This window comes from Coenobita brevimanus, chromosome 38, assembly GCF_032717465.1.
Source record: "Coenobita brevimanus isolate Jiangsu-jjx chromosome 38, ASM3271746v2, whole genome shotgun sequence".
Taxonomy (NCBI): domain Eukaryota; kingdom Metazoa; phylum Arthropoda; class Malacostraca; order Decapoda; family Coenobitidae; genus Coenobita; species Coenobita brevimanus.
Window position 1 is genome coordinate 48,141,949 of NC_136991.1, and position 18,393 is coordinate 48,160,341.

At 40.7% G+C, this 18,393-nt stretch overlaps 1 protein-coding gene and 1 non-coding gene across 2 annotated transcripts in view; both read left to right on the top strand.

Annotated features, from left to right (window-relative positions):
- SPARC (secreted protein, acidic, cysteine-rich) overlaps positions 1-8,345 on the top strand; it is a 40,346-nt gene extending 32,001 nt beyond the window's left edge. The window contains exons 5-9 of the mRNA XM_080269828.1: positions 1,046-1,161; positions 2,848-2,994; positions 3,672-3,874; positions 4,551-4,698; positions 6,902-8,345. Of these exons, the coding sequence (XP_080125954.1) occupies positions 1,046-1,161; positions 2,848-2,994; positions 3,672-3,874; positions 4,551-4,698; positions 6,902-6,949 (662 nt within the window). The 3' untranslated portion in view covers positions 6,950-8,345. The remainder of the gene's footprint in view (positions 1-1,045; positions 1,162-2,847; positions 2,995-3,671; positions 3,875-4,550; positions 4,699-6,901) is intronic.
- Positions 8,346-16,531: 8,186 nt separating this feature from the next.
- LOC145396635 (5S ribosomal RNA) lies at positions 16,532-16,650 on the top strand. The gene has a single exon (XR_013896797.1). It is a non-coding gene; the product is annotated as a 5S ribosomal RNA (ribosomal RNA).
- The last annotated feature ends 1,743 nt before the right edge of the window (positions 16,651-18,393 follow it).

Consider the following 18,393-nt stretch of genomic DNA (forward strand, 5'->3'; position numbering starts at 1 on the left):
ACAGTATATTGTATATCTCTACATTGTTAACCCCTTGAATCCAGTTATGTACTTTTCCCCATTAGTGTAGCTATTTATCATCCATCTGTTCATCACCCAGTCCCTTTTGGGCCCGTCAGAAACATAGGAACCCGGAATAAGGCTACTCAGTCCTGACATCTTAAGGCAAGGGTGACAAGCCTCACTCATTCCTGTAGTTCACATTTGATTTTATCCAATTTAGGAAAGACTTCTGCCTCAAATGTGGTTAATGGAGGATATATTTAACCCGTATTTGTTACTTTGTAAGCATAAAGACAAATATTTAGCCCCTGAAGGCCAGAGATGTACTATGGTGCTGAATAAATTTGTCAATCATTAGGCAGAATAAGATGAAAACTATATTGAAGGGCTGGAGATAGTTACTGAGATGGTTTATAATCCCTGCTATCTAAAGTGTTACTGGAGAGGGATGCCTTCAAGTAGTGGCATTTGTATGACCAAATGGTGGAGCTGCCTGATCATACAAATGCACCTTAGTCCCTTCCCCATCCCCTGACTGGAGGATGGTAGACTGCTGGAGAAAGGCAACTTCAGCTGCAGTCCTCAGGGTTTACATTTCAGATGAACCTGGGCTACAACTGCTACTACTACACTACCACCTGGATGTCTTTTGAAAGCTGAATATAATAATTTAGCACTGGACAGACAAAAGTAGAAAAATGTCCATGGCCTGAAGGGGCTAATATCCAGTGGGTTAATTATGTAAGCATGCATCCTCTTTTGTCAATCCCACCCCAATACAACTCATCCTAACCCAGTATGGTGAGATGCAGTAGATTCTGTCTCCCCAGTAGAAAGGTGTGATTCTGCAGCAAACTAATCATGGACAAATCATGGGTTTGCATGTACAGTCCTGTTTGATAATTTTCACATTTGTTTCCATCATTTTCAGACCTGTAAGAAACCAGCTGCAAATTAATGTAGGATAATGATGATGTTTTTCTTCTTTTTATTCCTTTACATTGTCTTATGTTCATTTATATGTTTTATCCTTCACTTGCAGACCCATGTGCGGAGATGTACTGTGGTGCTGGAAGAATATGTGTAGTGACTGATGAAGGCGAGGGAGAGTGTCGCTGTGTTAATAACTGTGATGTGGAGGAAGATCCCCGCAGGAGGGTCAGTCTGGATTCTCATTACATATTTTGTATATGATGTTCAGTAGTCAGCTTCATTTCAGGGTCATATTGTGGCAAGTTATCCTCCGTTCATCATAAGATATCAGAGTTAGGCCCAGCAGAGGGAGAGAACAGTGTGATAATTTTGATTTTGTTAATACTGTTTATGCTGCTTGTCCACAAGAACACGAGCATTTCAAAAAGTACTTCATTGAAGCCATCACATTATTTCTGAAGCGGATTGTCCTGTCATAACTTATTCTTCATGGTTTAATGTAAGTGCCCAGTTAGTGTCATAGGATCCATATGAGGGTATGTAGCACCTTAAATTGGTGCTTGGAAGGACCGTTAAGCCTCAGGAACAGATTGGTTAACCTATACCCAGATTTCATAGGGGGAGGGGACCACGTACATGGCTTAATGACTTACGGCTGCACAGTATAGTGTTCGTAGTCTTCATGTTAGTGCTGTTGAGAGTACGAGCACAACTGTCATGGAATACTGTACTGTACAAGGAGTTTGGTTTTCATGATATTTCTTTATTTTTTTAGTCCTTTTGGATGAAGATTAGGAATCAGACATAACAATATAGGAAACTGGATATCTCTGAGGATGTTTTCCCTCAATAATTGAGCATTTACTTGAGTGATAATACTGTACTTCACTGTCTGGCTTATTCAGCTAAAACAGATGGTAATATATATCAGGTCATCTCTTTAAATTCAGTAAGTGGTAATATATCTTCAGTGTATCCTACATAGGAACCATCTTTGTCACATAAATTTTTTATAAATTTTGAGTTCTTCTCAGCCAGAAGAGATAATACTTGTAGTATAGAGTATAGGATTGGCTGTGACTTTTTTTTTTAGCACTTTAAGGTATTATCTAGCACTTTAAGATATTATTTGGAATAGCTTATTGAGCTCTTAAATCTCTTTATATACAGACAACATCTGGCTATAGATAGATAGATTGATAAATAAATAAATGAATTGGCAACTGGTCTATTAGGAAGCAAGGTGTAGTAGTAGGCACAACTTCAGGCTCATCCGAAGGTAAACCCAATGGACTGAAGGACGAAGTTACCCTTCTTCCGCAGTCCACCATCCTCCTTCTGGTGGGTAAGGGAGGGGAGTAGCAATCTACAAAGTGGATTTGCCAATTTCCCCATTTTGAAGCAGCAGATGTGTGGAAGAAAGTGTGGTATCTTGGAATACATCCTTAACATGTGGAGAAAATGAAAAATGAGAGATTGACTAGGAGAGTGTACATGAGTGAGATGGAGGGGGAATAGAGGGAGGGGGACAACTGAGCATGAGATGGAGGGATGAGGGTGGAGAGCTCCATGAATGAGGGTGGTGTGAGTTAGAGGAAGGGCAGCTTGTTGGAGGAAAGTGACATGGTGGTGGTTTTTTCATGGCCACCCCTTCCAGGATCAAGGTGTCTGACTATTCTAGATAGATACATAGGTAGATACATAGACAGACAGAAAGGTAGGTAGGTAGATAAACAGTTAGATAGATAGGTAGGTAGACAGGTTGATAAATGGATAAAATTGTGACCACCTTAATTCTTCCTCCAGGATTAAGACTTGTGGATATAGATAGGTAGCTATTGTAGACAGACAGATAGCCTCCTAGCATGTAACAGTGACCACATTAGCCACCCTTCCCCCCTTCTCCCCCAGGTGTGCAGTAATCACAATGAAACTTGGATGTCGGACTGCGAGCTGTACCGGCAGCGCTGCCTGTGTGAGGAAGAAGATGCGAGCTGCCTTAACCTCAAATACAAGCATGTCCACATCGACTACTTTGGAGAGTGCCAGGCGGTCCCTGTAGGTTTTGGATGATAATGTGCTATTTTTTTAGCAAGTGCCTTAATATTTTAGAAAGTTCTTGTAGTGTATGGCTCAGTTGCTGGTATATGGTGCAATTTTGTCAGCAAGTGACCTTGTACTCTATTTTAGAAAGTACATTTATTTTATGAATCAATAACTATTATGCAGAACTAATTTTTGGCTCAGATCAATCACTTATTTCAAGGAGAGTGCAGGATAATTAGGAAGAACTGATCATCATCATCATCATCTAATTCTGTGTTGCCCCATGAGGAGTGTAAGAGCCTTGGGCTAGGCAAGATGGTCCTGACATTAAAGATGAGAGTGACCAGCCCCACTCATCCCTGAGTGGCAATACATGAGCAGTAATCCTCAACCACCCCTTAGATATAAACCTGCACAGGCTCAATCCAATTGGAGCTCCTTAATTACCCACTAGACCACCAATAGATCGTTCATATCATTTAAGCACAGAAAAAAAACCTTCAGTAATTTAGTGAACTGACAGTTTTTCTCAGTCATTTGAAGAAGAACCAGTACAGTATTTTATCAGAATTCAGGTAGCATTAGTGCATGGAGGTGGCAGAGTGGAAACAGTTAGTCACTGACAAGTGATTTGATATATTTTTCAACCTATCCTTAATCACCTGCCATATACTTGCCTCCTTATTTAGGAATGTGAGGAGGATGAGTTGGAAGACTTCCCAAGGCGACTTAGCGAATGGCTTTTCAATGTTATGCGAGACATGGCTGACCGCCAGACCCTCAGTGACCATTATGTGCGTCTAGAACGTGAGGCAGAAGAACATCCCGAGAAGCAATGGCCATATGCTGTTGTGTGGAAGTGGTGCCAGCTGGATTCCCATCCTAAAGATCGGTAAAGCATGATGAAGCATAATAAGGGTTGAGTTTTGCTGAGTACAGTTCATATAGAGTGAAATTAGAAGTCAATAAATAATAGAGCAAATAATGGAGAAATGCTTTCATCTGCATATGTTGCCAGACTTCTTACCCTGTTTATTTCCCTGAAGATATGTATGGCCATTGGTAGCAGATAACCTTAGTGGAGAAGTTGTTGGTGTAATATTATGCACAATGTGTGCAAACTGGAATGGGATACAGGAGAAATAGAAAAAAGACTAGAAAAATGCAGTTGTAGTTCCTTTTGACATGGGGAAAGGTAGTAAGGAAGTGGAAGTATCGTAAAGGGATTAAAGTCATTTTAGCATACGTAGGAAGGTGTATGGTGGGTTATTTGTAGGGAAGAAGTAGTGCAGCAGAGAAGATAATATTGATTAGGAACAAGATGAGCATAGAAAAGGTAGGAGATATGCACATTTGATGTTTCCAGTGAGGACATTAGCTGAGAAATATATTGCAAAACAATAAGAAGCTGTATGTTGGAATTATGGAGTTAGTGGAGGCTTATGGTAGGGTGGATTTGGAGGGTTTATTGAGTTTGAGAGCAGGAAACTCATTTTATGAGGATATTAGTACATGTGTAAAGGTGGATAAGAAGCTTAGTGATGCTGCTTTACCTTCCTGTCTTCCAGGGCTGTATCTCGGCATGAGCTGTTCCCTGTCCGTGCACCGCTGTACACACTGGAGCATTGCATTGGCCACTTCCTAGACTCCTGTGATGGAAATAACGACCACTCCATCACCATCAGGGAGTGGGCCAAGTGCACCAAACTTTCTGAGGTAATATGAAGCTGCGGTGACAGTGTACGTCTGTAGGATGAATTTATAATAATATTATGCTATTACATACAAGTTGATGGTCATGTTGATATTTTTAGATTTTGATATACTACTGTGGTACTACTTATGTATTGATACTCATGTTATTATGAGGTTTTAAGCAACAGTGAAATCTTTGGTAAAACTGGTGCTTTTGAGATACAAAAGATTGGTCATTAATGCTTAATCTTTTTTAATTATATTTATGGTTGTTCATTGTTAACATTTGTGGTACCTTTCAACTCAAGAGTTAGCAAGTGGTCATATCATCATCATCATCATCATCATCATCATCATCATCATTTTCTTCCCTGTCTACACCATTGACAGATTTATCTACTGGAGATAGGTACAGCTACAGTCTTCTTCCACTTTGCTGGTATATTCGTAAAAAATATATATATATATATATATATATCATGCCTTTTACAGTACTTAGCAGAAGTTTGAAACATGGACAGAGCAATGTGATATATGGGCCACCTTGTGATAGTAGTGCAAATATTTATTCCTGGTATTTATTGGTATTTTAAAATACATAAAGAAGCATAGTCAAGAAAACTGTATAGGGTGAGGTACCAAGGTAATAGATCCCTCTTTGTCTTAGGACATTGCTCATTTCCATAACCATTGCACCACAATTGCTTTTTTTTTTTTTTTTTTTTTTTTTTTTTTTTCATCGTCTCTCAACCATATTTTACATAAGCAATTCATTACACTTTCTCCATTAGCTGCATTTCATCTTCTCAGTACTGTATGTACAGACCCTATTGTCACACTATATACATCAGTTTCCATTAAACCCTACTCTTTTCATTCATTCATTTGTTTGTTTGGTCATCTATAAAGGCTTCAGCTTGCTTTTGTGCATCTTCCTTGATCACTTAATGGTGGCTTCCCATGCTGCTTAGTCTCTTGCAGCTTCTCTGTTCCATAGTTGGAATAAATAAACAGTGGTAATGGACCACAGACCATGTTTGCACAGTCTCAAGTCCAGGAATGGGACAGTCCCAGCCTCATCCTGGTCCAAAGTCATGCTGACAGACCCTGCCCAAGCCTATGTCAGTTACTTGGTAATGGGGCAAAGTATTCCAGCTGCACATTCTTGCTGCCACTAACCCCTGTGTCTTAGTATGGTGTGATGTGTGGTGTGTAAAGTGCATGTAGTGTTTTAAATTATGTACTTTTTAATCTGTTCTTGTTACAGTACCTACAAAGCAACTTTTGAGTATAGAGGAAATTTTTGGAAGTAAATGGATTAATGAATTATACAATATATCTGACACCTCCAGAATTAAATCTCTTCTAATCTGAATAAAATAATTTGGGATTAACAAGTACTAGAAAATCATATATACCATGAATTATCAGCCTGAAGGAAGTAATGCATTCTCATACACCTCACTTCTCCTTTACACATCAAGGATCTTGATACTGTATTGTACTGTGAACTACTTGTGTGTGTGCTTCATTCCAATTCTTTGTTTTTTCTTTTTTAATTTGCCTTTCATATTTCTTTTTCGTTTGTGAACATGTTCCATATCCTATCTCTTTATCATCCAATCCTTTTTTGCCCCATTAGGAGTGTATAGGCCCAGAGCTAGGCTACTCACTCCTGACATATAAGGCAAATATGACCTGCCTAGCTTGCTTCTGAGCAGCATAATATGAGCAATAAACCACAGCTATTTCTTGGAACCTTTGCTGACCTTGCCTGAGTAGAACACCTTAACTCACAAGACCACCAGGCATCATTTTCATTCCTCATGTCATCCCACAGTAATTTTTTCCATATGTATGGATATTTCTTTTCCACGCAGTTTGCTTTTTTCAGAAATGTTTTAATTGCTTTTCCTTCTGTATTCTTCATTTTTTCTTGTATACGCTTTCTTTAGTACATGTGTTACATACCTGTCACTCAGTATATTTAGAACCGTCAATACCGTATTATCCATTTCAGTCTCTGATGCTAAGTAGTTGTGTCATCATCATCATCATCATCATCTTCATGCTACTTTTTCCCACCCACATCTGGGGAATGAGTAGTGTCTTTTTGTGTCAACATTTGGATGTATATGTACAGTTTATACTTACCGTAGAGAAAATTAATAGTACAGTATTTATTACAGTACGTGCACTAACACTTTTCCCAAATCATGAACAGGACCAGATTGACCAGTTGGAGGACTTGTGTGAGGACATCACTGAGTAATGAATGACTGACTGGCACCAACTGAAGACTGTGGCAGCTGCATCTCCTCCTTTGTGCAGGGTTTATGCCTAGTAAAGATGTCTTCCTTGCAGTGGCCCGGTTGATGATGTAAGATAGTACAGCAGGTCCTTGATACATGTAGCTTTTTTGTCATGTTCATTTTTTGCAGAAGAATCAACTAATGTACTTAAAAATTATATATTGAAGTTCCATTGCTGTCTACAAAATTGGTATGGTAGTTTCTCCCAGTTTACAGGAACTGTTGTATGGAAAAAAGTCGCAGTAGTTTTTGGAACACATTGCCAACATGTAACGAGGACTTATTACTGTATCGTGTCACTATACCAGAGCAGTGTTAGGTGTCCATGTGGGAGAAATTTATACCCACCTTTGGAATACACTTTCTAAGTTTGGGTATAATTCTTCCATTCCATAGTACTGTATCTCGTCCCACAGTGCTTTGGTTGCAGAGTGCAGTATTGTAGTAACTTCAAATAACGTAGTTTGTATCTCCCTGTTGCAGAATGATATAATCTATGAGTTTTGAAGAACCTCTCAACATTTATGTCAGCTTTGTGGTAAAACTTTCAGTACAGCATTGAGAGGCCTTATAGAAATTAATCAGGTCAATTGAGGCTCTTTGTCACTCTGATATGTCTGATTTACTTGCACTGATTATGTGACTGATGCTGAGTATGATAATAATAACATCACTATTTTTATACTATATTCTGTCTCCAAGTAAAGTAGATCATACTGTATTTTAATAACTTATGTAACTGTATTGTAGGTGTAGTAACTACTCAAGCTTTTTGCAACTCAGGATAATTCTTAAGAGAATTTTCAGAATTAGTGGTGCTATATTCCATACATTTTATGAATGGAATTTTTATACAATTAGTTCATGTGGAAATTTTTTTTAAAATATTGTGTTATACCATGAAAGATATTTTTAACATTATTTATGACCATTCAGTCTCTTAAATTATTATAAATTTCCTGAAAAACAGCCAGTATAGCATACTTTCCTTGATACTGTTTTTAATGTAGAATATAATTAATTATTGGTGTCTTCTATAATAATAAGCTTAAGCATCTCATTCAGTTCTTTCTTGACTATATCACTGCCATTTTAAAGTACATGATTAGTCCTAATGGTGCTTATACAATCTGTGATGCTTTTCTGCATTTCCATTGTTTTATATTCTATTAATGTTGTACTGAACCAGTCTGTCAGGAAGTGCCATTCATATTAGAGAATAGACACAGTGAGAATGTTCTGTACTTTATTCCTGTTTAAAACAGTACTGTGTACTGATTAATAGGTAGGTCAGAGGTTCTAAATTCTAAACCAAGCAGAAGTTTGCACTTTTTTTTTAATGAAAGGAGGAAACAAAAACTGAAAGCTCACATAAGGGTGTTCCTTTCATTTTCATTACCCTAAAACAATTTCCTAGAATCCCTAGGCATGAAAACTTTGAAGGCCCATGTACAGTACAGTATTTGGTTATCAATGAGTAGCAAAGTTTCATAAGGATCAGAAGATACTGACTGAGCTATGCAGATCCCTTCCCCTAACATTTATCATTCTCTTTCTAGGTATAAGGTATTTCTAATATGTTTCATGAGAGTTGTAGAATTAATCTGTTGAATATAGGGTTGAAGAAAGTGTACTTAGAGGGTATTTAATTGTCAGAATAGCAAAGTTTCATCAGGGTTGGAAAATGCTGATTAGCTATGCAAATTCCTTTTCCAATCTCTTCATATTCTCTTCCCAACAATTAGCTTCTTCCAGTGTGACTCATGAAAGATGTGGAATAAGTCTGTTGAAAATAGGGCTGAAGCTGCCTACTTAGAGGGTATGTTCTTATGGAGAGAATGGACTTAGATAGGTTGGTTAAAAAGGTATATTGTATGTACAGTACAGGAGTTGAAGGATGAGAAGAGACATTGTATTTCATCAAGAAGGTGGTTGAATTGATAAATGAATGTGAAGGAAAGCAAGGTACCAGGTTGGAAGTTGATGAGGCTTAGGAAATGGCAAGAAATAAAGTAGTTGGATGAAGTATGTATGGAAGGGCCTATGACAAGGGTTTGACCCCTCTTTTTCAAAATGATATCCACTCACTCGATGTAGTGCTGCTCTCGGGTGTCTGCCCTTTCCTCTCCTCCATTTTTCTTTCCTTCCATCCTCTTCTGTCTTTCTTTCCTTCATTCTTTCCTTGTCCTTCTGCCTACGGGTGACTTTACACTCCCTCTTCTGTCTTTCTTTCCTTCATTCTTTCCTCTTCCTTCTGCCTGTGGGTGACTCTACACTGAGTGACAAGCCAAATGGTTTCCCGTACACCAGGAAACCATTTACTATGCTGAGTGGTAACCACATAACCAAATTTTGACACCTGGTGGTTTAGTGGGTAATTATTGCACTCCAGTCGGATTGAGCCGGTGAAGGTTTATATCCAAGGGGTGGTTGGGGTTGATTGTTCTTGTATTGCCGCTCAGGGATGAGTGAGGCTGGTCACTCTCATCTTAAATGTTGGGACCAACTGCCTAGGCCCGGGCTCCTACGCTCCTCATGGGGCAATGTAGGATTGGATGATGGATGGATAATGGACTGACTGATTGTTAGGCAGGTGGTGTAACAAAAAATATGTGATGATATTAAGGCCTGTGAGGCAGACCCAGGATTTTGGAGGCTTGAATAGTGTGCTTGAAACATTTCACCGGACATGCTGTTGATAATTCTCCCTTAATCATGCTCTCTTTCCTTGCTTTGTGGATCCTGTCTTGCCCCATCTTGGTAAGAAAAAGAAATAACAGTAATTAATTACATTAATTTCCATTACACAGCAGTCAGCCTGTGAGGATCCCCTAAATTTTGGTCCCCCTAGGCATGTTTCTGCTGTGCCTACTGGATAATCCGGGACTGTAAGGATGCTTTGAGTTGTGTTCTTACTTCAGTGTGAATATAAGTTTGACTGTGGCTGATAGGTGGAGTCGGAATTCTGGGGGCTTGAATGATGAGTAAATGAGAATGTAACCCATTCAGATGAGCAGACTTTTAGTTTATTTCAGTTTGTTTCTCCTCTTTTCAGGTTTTCCTTGCTTTCATGACCCTACCTCACTCCATCCTTGGGTGGGAAGGAGATCTGGGTGATGAGGATGCTTTTAGATGAGAAAGCATCAGATATCAGCTGTACCTTCTCATATGCAGTAAGAAGTACAATGATGCTTGTAGCACTGATGCTAAGCAGGACATTTGCCATGTCCACATGCTATCACACAGTGAGGCTATAATGCGAGATGAATGTTCTCTGAGAGCCACCTTAGTAAGGAAGGGCTCAAAGAAGTTTGGTAATTAGTTTAGGATGAAAGCAGATGGGAGAAAAGGCACCATTTCAATTGCAAACTCACTGAGAACAGGTAATAAGGATAGGAGAAGCTAAGAACTTAAAAAGACTGTGTAGTTTGAATTCCAATTTTGCTAAAGATTTGGAAATTGTATCATCCAGTCTATTGACAGTGTATCCTGTGCCCCATCACTGAATCAACAGGCAACATTTTTAGATGTAGCAGCACTTCCAGGAGCAGGTTTTTTGCATGCAAGGAACCAAATGTTACCTCACTGTAATGGGATAAAATATGTTAGAGATGAGGTGAACTATATAAATAAGGGTGATGCAAATTGGAAGGGTAACCTGATGGTGGAGAAGTGGATGACATGGAGGCAATAAGCTGTAGCGATCTGATGAAGGCTTGGTCTTGGTTTTGGTGTAAGAGTCACTGTCAGTTCAAGAAGGTGTGCTTTTGAATCAGCACTTGCCTAGAGCATCCTGTCAAAAATATGAAAAAAAGTGCGAAGAGGGGCTTTTGTGAGTGGTTTAGAGGATTATGGGTACTGTACAGTATGTAGTATTCCCATCCTTCTCACTTGTCACATCCCCCTCCCCTTTACTGTATGAGATCTCATCAGCTAAACTTTTTCCAAAAACTGTAATTCACCTGTTACTAAATTTCACCCATCCTTCCTACTTAGATCTAGCAAGGACTGTGCCGGTCTTCCTCGATTCCACTCTCACATTTCCACTATTTTCTCCCATTTTTCCTCACCTATCTCACGTCTCTCCACATCTAACATCTCTGCCTTCTCTTGCTTGTACCTGCCACATTCTGGCAACAAGTGTTCAACTGTCTCATCCTGACCACTCTCAAATATCCCACACAACTTGTTGCCCTCATTTTTCCACGTATACACTTGACTATTCTCTTCCAGCAATTGTATTCTTGCCTTGAAAAATAATTCACTTCCCATACTACCATCATAAAATACCTCACTCTTTGTCCAATCTTTACACGTATTCCAGTCAAGCGTACTCTTCAGTCCCAGATTCAGAAACCACTCTGCATTCCTTATTAGCACCTGGTAATTTATCTCTTTCTTCCATTTCTCATTACTCCACCTCTCCATACCCTCTCCCACCAGTCCTTGCATTCTACACTTTTCTATTCTCTTGTCACCCATATTCTTCCATTTACAGTATTGTTATGTTTGGCCCATTCATACACCTTCCATGCCCATGTGCCATCACCCATTTTTCTAGCCTGACTTTGTACCTCAGCACCCCTTTAACCACTGTCTCTTCAAATGGGCTTCATCCTGCATCTTCTCTCAATGCTTCTACAGCCATGTACCTATTCCCAGCCAGTGCTATTCTTCCTATTTTGTTCTGTTTCACCTCCAGCTTTACCAGATCATTCATCATCCATGCCATCTAGTCCATACAAAAGTTCAGGCTCCCTTCCGTACACCTCACACTACCTCGTACTTACTTACTTTACATTTTGTCACACTTTCCAGCCTACCTATCCACTGATTTTGCTCTAGATATGCTATCAGTCTTTGTATTTTCATACCCCTTCTTGTCCACAATCATTGCAAGGTACCTATAAAGTATTCATTTGTTCTCTTAATACTTCCATCACCCAGCATCCACATTCTTCCTACATCCTAATCATCACCATTCACTACCAACACTTGGCTCTTTTTACTACTAAGTCTGACATTCAGGTAATTGCCTTACTCTATCCTTTGGAAGTTTTCATTACTTTCACTCAGGATCTTCATATCATCTGCATACAACAAAATGCTTAGCACCTCATCCCCAATCTGTATCCTTAATCCTAACATCCTTCTTCTCACTGCCAGCTCTGTAAACACACCAAACAGTAATGATCACACACAACCTTGCCTCACACCTCTTATTCTCCACCCATCCTGTCTCCACATCATCCAGGCTATAAAGGGCCCTGGTGTTCTCATACCTACTATTAATTATGTTGATGAGCATCCTAGTCACACCTGTTCTCTCTAGGACCCAGCCTAGCATTTTCCTATTTACCCTGTTGTACACTTTTCCAGTATCTGTGAGTGCCTATTTTCCCTTCCTTGTATCCTTAGTAGTTTTTTCAGTTACCTCTCTCTCAACCAGTAAGTTATCTTCTCCTGTTCCATCAATTCTAAAACCATTCTGCTCTCCACCCAGCACTCTGCTCCTCTCTAGAATCTCTCTCAACCTCTCATTCAAGATTCTGCAAACTACTTTGCATATGGTGTCTGTCAGTGCTATTGGCTTGTAGTTTTTAAGCTCTCTCTTGTTCTTATGTCCTTCCTTGTGCAACAGTATTACTATGCTTTCATTTCTCTTGAACAGTACTTTCAAACCCTCTATTACTCCCTCACCTGCCCTCCATCTCTATAGAACTCAAAAGGAGTTCCGTCCCTACCTTCTGCTTTACCTAGCTTCAACTTCTTTACATAATTTCTTATTTTTCCTCTACTTATTATCTCATCCATGTCTTCATTTATCCTCCTTTCTGTATCAGATGCTATCTCACACCCGTCATCCATTTCATTCATATCCCCTATTTCCTCCCAGAACTCGTTTATTGCATTATCTTATCCCTGGTTTCCCTCACCATGTTCCTTCCTACAATTAGTTCATCCACTCTCGCTTATTCTCTCCTGTCATCTCCCCTTCAGAATTCATACCATCCTTTACTCCTTTCCTTTCTTCTAGCATGCAGTTCCTCCACTTCTTATTTTTCAGCTCCTACTCTGACTTTTCTGAGCAGCCTGTTTACGTCCTACTTGTTCTTGTACTCCTCTCATGCTTCTTCAGATGTTGCCCTTTCTTCATCAGGAACGTCTTCATTCATCCATAGCCTTCCATACTTCCTACTGCATTCTTCCCCTTGTTTTCTTGCACTCTCAATATCCTCATTCCACCATCACTTCCTCGTTTTCTTTGTGTTACTGCTCTTCACGGTGGTAGGTGGGAGCACTTACCATCCACTCACTCGATGTAGTGCTGCTGTCGTGTGACTGTCCTTTCTTCTCTTCCTTCCTTCTTTCCTTCCTTCCTTTTCTGTCTTTCTTCCAGTCTTTCTTCTTCCTTCTGTTTATGGGTGACTCTACATTGAGTGACAAGCCAAATGGTTTCCTGTACACCAGGAAACCATTCACTACGTTGGGTGGTAACCATATAACCAAACTGTGGCGTCTGGTGCCTGTGCAAGTTTATATCCAAGGGGTGGTTGGGGTTTATTGCTCATGTAATGCCACTCAGGGATGAGTGAGGCTGGTCATTCTCATCTTAAATGTCAGGACCAACTTGCCTAGCCCCGGGCTCCTGCGCTCCTCATGGGGCAACACAAAATTAGATGATGATGACTGCTCTTCACTACACATGTCCACTTTTTTAAACTTCTCACTCAGCATATCATTCAATTCATCTACTCCTCCATCCTCCTTCCATCTCACTTTTTCAAAGTCTTCCCTACAGGCACTCCACACTGCTCCTCTTAACTTCCATCCCTGTCCACATTTCCTTCTTTCCTTCTTGCATTAATCTCTCATACAGGTTTGCTCCATCTCTATTACATTGTGATCACTCATTAAGTCTGTCCTCCTCTCCTTATCAATCCACACATACTGCACATGTTTCCTGGCATTTTCATCCACCAACACATAGTTAGTCGCTGATTCACGCTCCTTTCCAGTCCATGTCACATTTCCCTCTGCAGTCGTTACATTCAGGTTTTCTAGGGCATTCTCCTTTGCTAAGTCCATTAGTCGTTGTCCATTCACATTTGTTATTTCATCTAAGATTCCAGTATGACCAGTCATATGTCCCATCACAATCACTTGTTCATGCCTACTTCCTGGTACTAGTCTGCCTGTTATATTGTACTTCCTCTCATTACCCTGTCTTGTACCCACTCTTCCACTGTCATGTAACACACAATTAGCAGAATTCTATCAGACTTTACTTTCACCCTGTAGTTCAGTTTCACCGCCATTATATCCTCACTTATTTCACGGTTGCCTACCTTTACCTCTTCCATATCAAGATCCATGCTTTCTCTCACAAAGATTCCAACACCCCCACCCTTTTTCTTACATTTACTCCATCCCTATCCAGTCGTTCTGTTGTGTTTACTGTTCATTTCCACTTTCTCCAATAACTGTGTCTGTTACACTTATTACATCCATATTACATTGTCATTTCATTGCCCACATCTAATTTCCCTGCACCAGTGGCAGACTGGCTATATGGGCATTTGGGCAATGCCTGGTGGGGAAGTGCTCCAGGGGCTGGTATCCAGTGGTGTGTACATGCACGTGTTTTTCCATTTGTTATAGAATAACTACTAAGACGTGGGCCTTTGACCGTATTGAGGCAATCTTTTTTGTCAGTCAGCAAAGGATTTTTTGTTTTTTTGAGTACTGCCAAGACCCACGATGTTATCCTTGAATACAAAACTCGACTGCATCCATACAACTTTACTTCCCTGCTCCACCCTCACTCCATCCCTCCTCTCTCACCTTCCTTACTCGCTCCCTTATTGCACACTTTTCCACTTACATTAAGCTCTCCACATCACTCCGCCCCCACATACCCCACCACCACCACTCACCATATCCACTTCCTCTTTGCTCATTCCATCCTCCCTCATGCTACCTCCAATCATTTACCACTTCCCTCTCTCCCCACTTATTTCACTCACTCATGCACTCAGCCACTCACTTACTCCCCACTCGGGGGAACGCGGTAGCTCGGTGGTAGGGTGTCGGGCTCGTAATTGTGAGGTTGCGAGTTCGCTCCCCGCCCGGTGGCTGCAGTGCTGGGTGGGGTAGCGCTCTCTTGTAACCTAGCAGGACTAGCCAATATGATCTGATGAGGTCTAGCTCGGGGAATAATCCCTTTACTCCCCACTCGCCCACTCACTCTGATTCCTCACTCACTCGCTTACGTACTCCTCACACACCCACCACTCCCAGGTACCTTCCCACGCTTCTCGCGCACTGCCTTTACTCGCTAATTTCCCAGTAATTCACTCTCCACTCAGTCGGTCACTCATTCAAACCTCAGCCACTCATTCATTATTCCACTCTGCATCACTCGGTCACTTTCCAGTCACTCACTCTCACTCGTTCAGTCGCTTATTTAGCGTCACTCGCTTGTCGCTCATACACTCACTCATTCTCTCACTCATTTACTCCCTCCCTCCCATCATACCCCATCAACTGCTTATTCTCGACTCTCTCTCATTCATTCACTCTTCGCATCCACTATTTACTCATTCACTCCCCACTCATTCATATACTAGCTCACCTACTGTCTCCCCATTCACTCAGACACTCCGCACTCAGGCATTCACCCACTCTTCTCTCGTGCGGTCCCACTCCCCACTAACTTACACGCACTCAGTCTTACACCGTTTGTAAATGTGGGCCGACCTCATCGAAAAATCCCCTGGCCTGTGTAATGACCCACATCCATGCACATTCACGTAGCCAAGCCCTTCATATTGTCTGTCATTCTTTGGATGTTAGAACTTCCGACTCCCTTCTGTCTCCACTCCCTGCATGCCTTCCGTGGCCAGCATCCACTTCACCAATCTCCTTCCAAATCTCTCGCCTCCTTCCTCGCTTAAGTGAACTCTGTCTCTCCCAGACATGTCACCAGTCGGTTCGGTGTCCATGTCCAGGAAGCTAACCTCCACATCCCTCTTTCATTACTATTACTTTCAGTCACACAGCTCTGCTTGTGTTCTGTTGTTCACAGTCCTAACTCTCGTACCCCATGGACGCACTCGGCTGCCACAACACTCCTCATCGGTAAAGTACCTCGGGTCACCAATTATTGATAACGGTGTTCGAATTAAGCCAGTGTATTGTGTGTGCGGGGGGGTGGGGGTCGTAATCTTCGACATTGACGGCCCTCCAGGCGGGAGAGGATGACGGGGTGGCAAGAAAGAAAGGACGAGCGGAGTGTTTTATAGTTGGGCCTTGTAAGCTCTCTCCGGTAAATATGTTTGAAAGCAGGTCAACATATGGCTATGTGCAGTGAGTACTGAATGCCAGGGCAGTATTCTCAATGTCATATATATATATATATATATATATATATATATATATATATATATATATATATATATATATATAGTGGAAAAGTTTCTAGAGAAGAGAAAGAAGTTGTACGCGGCTTTGATGGATTTGGAGAAAGCATATAACAGGGTGGCAACGGCCATACCACGTTGCGTACACCGCTTCCCGTCCGATCAGCGAAGTTAAGCAACGTTGGGTCTGGATAGTACTTGGATGGGTGACCGCCTGGGAATACCAGATGCTGTTGGCATCCCTACGTGTCAAGTGGGGTTGCTGGAGGATTAGTGCCCCTCCCTGTAAAACAATTAACTCTCAGCCCTTGACCACCCTGTTTGGGATACATGGCGTCTGGCAATGGATGGATATAACAGGGTGGATAGAGAAGGATTGTGGAAAATGTTAAGAATATATGGAGTAGATGGGAAGTTGTTGAATGCTGTGAAGAGTATGTACGATGGTGCGAAGGCTGCAGTGCGTGTGGATGGTGAACTAAGTGAATTTTTCTCTTTGAAAGTTGGGTTGAAACAGGGATGTGTCATGTCTTCATGGTTGTTCAATCTGTACATGGATGGGGTAATAAAAGAGGTACAAGGTAGGGTAGTGGATGTTGGAGTGGCCCTGGTGAGAGATAATTATATTAAATACAGTATATGATGTGAAGAGTAGTAAGAGAAGTGATAATACTGGAAACAGAAACAGTGGGAGAGTCACCAAGGAAATCAGGAAGGTGTGGGGGCAGACGTAGTTAGGAAAGGAACGGGAAAGTTGAGAGACAGTCATGGGGCGTAGACGAGCAATCAAGGAAAAAGGTGACGGATAGTCATAGGGCAGTCACAGTGTGAACAGATGGCAAGGTTACTGAGGGGGTCAAACCCCCACCCCCCTGCATTTCGAGCACTGGCTAATAGGCAAACTGAATGCTGCCGAGGTTAGAGAAAACATCCTTAACCTCTAAGGGCCTAGGCTATGGACCATGGGGCTTCTTTCAGTTGAATATTACTGGCGTTATGAAGAAAAACCATCCCAAAGTAGGGCAATCGTGGTGACGATCATATAACAGTGTAAAATATAGCCTGGCTGCAGGTATTGATAGACATAGGTATTAAGATATCCGCTCTTCATAAATTCGTCGTAATAATTCTACAACAATCAATATAAGAGACTGGATCCGGTTTTGTCAGTTTCCCCATGATTATTACGTTTTCTCTCATGCCTGTGCTCATTTGTGACAAAGTGGCAACATTTGGCTATTCACCGATTTATTTCAAATAACTTGCGCTGTAATACCTATTGTTGCTATGCAGAGATTAGTATATATTAATTTTGTATATTATTTGATATGGAGGTGCTCTGTGTTGTGGCTGTGATGAAAAATAAATAAATGCTTAATATCTCTAACGGCAACTTATAGGCCTCCATCCCATCTGGCAGTGTTACCATTTTTAGCATAACTATGCTTCTAGCACAGCTTGGTCTTAAATTAAGTGCTTGGCGTAAATTAATAATTGTAGGATAATGAATCATTTAATATGATTTTAGCATAATTCTGGAACATCTAGAAAAAAAGTCGATAATATTAACTATCTGTTAATCACTGAGTTACCAACTTAGCATCTTTGTCAGATCTACGGATCTCGCTTTTGCATAGTGACAATGATCTGTAAGAAACGGCACGCTTAATTTATAATTTCTTTCAATATTTATGAAATAATTGCTGAGGAAAAGAGCAACATCTGGACAGTGAGTGGTGATAATCTGATAGTTATATGAAGAAAATATTCTTTCAATACGTTAACACTGACGCTGCGAGCTCTTGTCGGAAGTTTTTTGTGGATAATACCTTATTTAAACCTTTCCAAATTTATTGAAATAATGAAAATCCAGCTACTCTCCACTGCTGATAGAGAGTATATTCTTAGTTAACTGAAGACAGAGAAGCGCAACAGGATAAAAAAAAAACAATATCTGATAAATGAATTGTGAGAGGGCATAA